Below are 5849 nucleotides of genomic sequence, written 5' to 3'. Positions count from 1 at the left end.
AAAGCTTAGTCCACCAAACCTATATTTCATGCACACGACATTAGAAAAATGAGGCTTTTGCGTATGCATCCCTGCAATAATCATCTATGTATGATACAACCTTAAAAATGTCAGAATTTTATGTGGACCCGCTGAAAGTGCATTTTCTTAGAAAGAAAACCATTAAGGTGGGGAGGCATCCAATTCATGGGGAAAAGTTGGGTTTCTATTGTAGTGAGTTCTATAAAGAAAGGCATGATGTTTATGCATGTCTGCAATTAAGTTTTTTAAAGGTGTATATGAAAATTCAGATTTTTTATGGAGAAATGTTTGGATAAATTTGCAAAACTTCATATGCAAATAAATATCTCTAGTAAACTTAGGTAAAGAAGGCAACCAATGGCCACTCTATACCTGCTCCAAATTTGTTGCCACAGCAAGATATTTTTCCTCCTCACCAAGAAACTTCATATCAAGAATCTCTTCATTGTAACCCACAAGGCGTTTATATAGGTTTAACTGAAATGTCCCCTCAACATCTTTTATCAGCTGATAGAACAGAAACTGCTGATCAGCAGTGACACAGAGCAATCCTTGATCTGATGGTAATAAAATAGCTGATGTGAACCCTCTTTTAGAATCATCTTTATCAGAGCTAACAGTTACATCAGAAGATTGCTGCTCAAATATGCAAACTGCACTGTTGATTAACAAAATAAAGCAATGAGTACTGTAAGAAACCTAGAAAAGAAAAACCATATTGACTCAAAATGACCATTATACCCTTCTGAGCTCCAAATGCGTACAACTCCACGCTCACCAACAGTGAGAAAATGAACTCGCGGAGAACCATTTGATTTACTCTTCCCAATCTGAGATTTCTTTGATCCCAAACAAGTGGACAAGCTACTATCCGATTGTATAATGCAAATAGCTTCCACCATCTCATAAGTCGGCACAGTCATCTTGAAGCTATAATTACGTGCATCCCATATATTCACAACCTGCAGAGGCTCCACTTAAATTGTTGCTCTAGCTAGAATGCAAAGAAAAAAGTGCATGATTAAAAAAAAAAAAAAAGGCCTGATGAATAACAATGTGGATATTGAAGATGCCTTAGGTAATAAAAAGTTATACATCTAATTGGCCAAGAAGAAGTCAAAGCATCTGTTAAGAAATGACCAATCTGATCAGTCCACTGTTTAAAACAGATCTTAAGTGCGCAAAATTTTCAAATTAGCAGTATAATTTGCAGAAGCTGGTAAGGTAACAGTCTCATACATATCATAAACTCCATAACAAGGACAGAACTCCCACAGAAATTAATTTGGGCTGTGAAGATTATCATTGATTCCCGATATTATTAATTAAAACATGAAAAACCAAGCTGTGAATACATGCTGGTTGATAGTTCGTTGCAACAGTTTGAAGTGAAAAATTGTACTCAAACATCCTATTGCTATTACTAATTACCAAAAATAACAGTCAAAGAGCTACCAAAATACCAAATAGTATGGGCCACTATGAAGCACGGATACTTCAAATTTCATGCCGTACCCGTATTGGATACGTATCGGATACCGATACGCCCCCGATACGCCCCCGATACGTGTCCGATAAGGGAATGAAGTATCGGGCATTTTTAAAAAATAAAAAAATATCGGATACGGCTCGGATACGTGAGGGATACGGGGGGATACGGGGGGGATACGGTCAGGTTCTTTTTTGATCTAAAATGATCGAAACTTAAAATTTTTTAAAAAAACTCACGTCCAAATCTATTAGAAAGAAGGAAAAGAGTGGGAAAAACACCAATCTCTGTTCAATTTGTCATTTCATCTATCTTTTTGCTCTTGAATGGTAGAAGGCGCTCCCTCTCGTTCTATCTTCACACAGTATATACTCTCTTTCATCTAATTTGTCAACCTAGCATTAAGCAACAAAGGCTATAGAAAATATGATTTTTTTTACTTCTCTATTACATTGCTACCATATTTTTTTATTACTATTTTAATAATAGAACTAACAAAACAGACATGTATATTGAATGACTAATTATCTAGTTTGTGCAACTACATATCTATTGTTATCATTTGATCAAGTTGGATGACAGTTGGTTTGATACTTTTTGAATTATTATTTTATATGATTGATTATCTTTTTTTATGAACATATGTAAAACAATTATACAAGTTAATGCATATTAGAATATATATAGTCGAGATATGCTGATTGTTCTCAATATATCATTACATATAATCAACATATATTTAAATATATTTAAAATAATATTTTATTCAAGTATATCCCGCGTATCGTGTCCTAGAAGTTTTAGGAATTGCCGTATTACCGTATCCGTATCGTGTCGTATCCGTATCCCCATATCCGTATCTGTGCAACATAGATGGGCCACAATAAACAACAGTTGGAAGAGAAAATATTGTTCTCAAATATCCGATTGCTAAATTCATCGATAATATCAACATTTATTTTCAGATAAGTAATACGATGGAGTAAACATATTAGAGACAAAAAATGCAATACAGATATGTTCAACCATGCCTTATCTCTTCCAGCGCTAAGTAATAGCTGCCCATCTTCCGATAATGACAAGGAAGTAACTGCTGAGAAATGCTTCTCCATCACTGCAATGCACTTCTTAGTTTCCAGATCCCATATTCGTACACTTGCATCATCACTTCCTGAGAACAGCTGAAAATCTAGCATGTCAAGGTCATACTTGCAATCAATATGAATGCTCGTGTATATGCACGCAGACACAATCATAGAAAGATAGGGAGAGTGAAGCAAAAAAAATCTATGAGGAGTTCGTAATAGGATTTTCTATGAGGGTTGGATGCCTTTCATCGCAAGTGAAGATTTAAACTCCATTAGATAAACTAATGAAGTACTCCTCGCAAGTGAAGATTTAAACTCCAGATAAACTAATGAAGTACTCCATCAGATAAACTAATGAAGTATCGAATTGGTGAATCAGAGGAAATAAGAACTTCAGGGGTGCTGGTGATTACAAGATGATGAAAGTAAGACACACGACTTCATATAGTGAGCTCCTAAATACGATCTTCAGTAATCTGTTCAAAGCTCCTTATAAAATTATAGCGTAAAATTGAGGGTCGTGCTCAAAAGTTCAAACAACTTAGAAAGGAAAGAAATCCTTACAATATAGTAGATAGAGAATGATCTCAACCATTTTTAAATTCTTGAAATAACTAATTTGTGGACCTATTTCCTAACATCATATGTGAGTCCTCGTGACAACCTTTTTGGCAAGTGTTGCATAAGAAGACTCAAAAGGATTGCGCACAAGGCAACAGTTTCAGTAACACTGGCAAGTGTAAAAAAGCTTCATCTCAATTGGTTTGCTTATTAACTTTTTGCCTTCACAAAATGAATAAAAAAATTTGACAGATATTTAAAGCATAAAAAATTTCAACATAAATACTCTCTTTTTACAACCATCCTCCAGTGCTGTTAAGAAAAGAATGTCACGATCTGCATTAAAATAATAATTATGTAAACCCATCACAAAAGATAAAGGCGTANTACAAGTTTAAAAAACCAAAGTACTCATTGAAAAAACATGTGAAGTTCTGCCCTTACTAGTAAGCGGTTTGGATCACTGTGGAACATGATGCTTGTGACAACTCCCTTGTGGCCTTTAAAGAAATGTGTACAAAAGCCACCATCAACATCCCATACCAATACCTTCTTATCCGCTCCTGCCGTTGCAAGCAATCCACCAGAAGAATGGCATGCCATGCCCATCACAGGACCATCATGACCCTAACCAACATTAGAAACACTGTATGTTTGATGCCTCCATTACTAAAGCAAACAAACAAGCTTTTCTAATAATTTAAATTTAAACTAAGAAATCAACGGAATTTCAAAAATTGAAAACAAGCAAATGTAACTGTCACCAATTTTGTTTTCTCCAACTAAATCTAAAAGAGAATTTTTACCAAAGATCACTCAGGTACATCTTATCACAAGTAACTTCAATTGAAGGCAATAATGAAGCATTATTGAACAACATCAGGAGGCTTATTTCATCCTTTTATCCAACAGCAAATAAATAATGCCTCACATTTTAAAAAGAAGAAAAATAAAAATCAAATAAAAAAAAAACTAGTAATCAACAATCAATTCCTCTCATGCATCAAAGCCTCTCATTGAAGATTATAAGAGTTGCATCATCATGCTCCGTAGTGACATAGACACAGGGTAAGTTTAATTCCTCTGTTCGTATTGTGAGCAAACAAGCTTCTCTAAAAGCCCTTCCAGTAGAAATCAATATAATCTTCTTCAACTCGAATCAGAAGCAATAAAACAACATTCTTTAATAAAAGTCTTGCATACCCTGTGAGCAGAAGCAAGGAGGGCTTCTTTCATCCTTAATCCAACAAATAAGTACACAAACAAATCCCAGATCTTAAAAAGAATATAATAGACAGAAGAATCAACTGAACTAGGAAAATTACTATTCAAAACCCTAATTTTAGATGGAAGAATCGTGAAAACCCTAAAAACATGGTTCATTTCCAGATCATTGTACCTTCCAAGAACGGATGCACTTGAGGGAGGCGAGGTCCCAGACGCGGATGAGGCGGCTGTGGGTGGCGGAGAAGAGGAGGCGGTCGCCGGGGCCGAGGGCGATGGCGGTGACGGCCTCGGAGTCGCCGGCGAGGGTGGCGCGCACGGAGGCGTCGGAAGATCTCACGAGCTTCACCTCGTCGCCGCAGGCGCAGGCGATGAAGGCGCCGTCGGAGGAGACGGCGAAGGGGCCGCCGCTGTAGAACTGCTGCAGCGAGGGCACGCACCGGTAGTTCCTCTTCATGGCGTGGGCAGGGGGCGGCGGCGTCGCCATTGTTGGAGGTGATTCGCTGGGGTTTAAGCGAACACTAGCGAAGGGTTTAAGCGAACCCTAGCGAACGAAGAGAGAGGAGGGGAGAGAGAGAAAGAGAGAGAGAGAGAGAGAGCGCGCGCGGCGGGAGACGAGTCGAGTAAGGGTTTACGGAGCGAGGGTTTTAAGGGAAATTTTATCAAAAATATCAATAAAACTGAATTGCTATAAAATAATCTATCAAAGTACTCAAGTTTCGGAGAGAGCGGGTTGCTTTTATCGAACCAGTGGCCCAGCTTGTTCCCGAGCCCAATATAGGCCTTCATGTTGCGGGGCAATCCACTTCTTTTTCAATATTTTAAACTTTTATATTATTTTTTAGAATTTCTAATATTATTTTAAAAATATATTAATAAAGTTATTGGTAGGTGAGCTACTAAGTTCTACATACTTTTTTTTAAAAAAAAATTTAAAAAATTTAAATCATATTTTAATAAAAATGTATTGAGAGTGGGATCATATGTAATTGACAATATCAATTTTTTTGTTTGTGTTGAGCTCAACTGATTTATGTAATAACTAAATTAGGTGAATTACATTCAAACCTTATTCCAAAATGGATTAGGACACGATTAATTTTAAATTAACAAGAATCTTTTGGTCTCTCCTCAACCTATCCTTCTTGATTCCAAAGCCTATCCTCAATCAGTCAAGTGTTGCTCACCCACCCTGTCATTATATTATTTGAGTTCCGGCGAGTAACGATGAATAATACGTTCACATTAAAGAAAAGAACAAAATAAATAATACATAAATATGCTTATTATCTTTCTCGCCATATTGACTACTCAAAATTCTTTTCAATCGTTATAAGCATAAGAATATTATATAATTTCATGTAAATGTGTACACTGCATAAATTATATTTCAAAATTGAGAAACTCTTTCCAATGATTTTTTAAGCATAATGCGAAGTTCGGTTCTTGAATTATGATTTATTTTG

At 36.2% G+C, this 5849-nt stretch overlaps 1 protein-coding gene across 2 annotated transcripts; it reads right to left on the bottom strand.

The window, feature by feature from the left end:
• Window positions 1-359: 359 nt before the first annotated feature.
• On the bottom strand, window positions 360-5049 carry LOC109705347 (transducin beta-like protein 3). 2 transcript variants are annotated; one of them, XM_020226083.1, is made up of 5 exons: window positions 4559-5049; window positions 3604-3786; window positions 2542-2691; window positions 763-983; window positions 360-679 (listed from the first exon to the last, which is right to left on the bottom strand). In XM_020226083.1, the coding sequence occupies exons 1-5, from the start codon at window positions 4868-4870 to the stop codon at window positions 388-390; spliced, it is 1158 nt and encodes a 385-aa protein (XP_020081672.1). In that variant the 5' UTR covers window positions 4871-5049; the 3' UTR covers window positions 360-387. The 2 variants fall into 2 exon arrangements, with proteins under 2 accessions (XP_020081672.1, XP_020081673.1); XM_020226084.1 differs by having other exon boundaries at window positions 514-674; window positions 4559-5048.
• Window positions 5050-5849: the final 800 nt, after the last annotated feature.

Source organism: Ananas comosus, unplaced genomic scaffold, assembly GCF_001540865.1.
Source record: "Ananas comosus cultivar F153 unplaced genomic scaffold, ASM154086v1, whole genome shotgun sequence".
Taxonomy (NCBI): domain Eukaryota; kingdom Viridiplantae; phylum Streptophyta; class Magnoliopsida; order Poales; family Bromeliaceae; genus Ananas; species Ananas comosus.
Note: the sequence above shows the minus strand (reverse complement) of the source record. Positions and strands in the feature narration are given on the sequence as shown.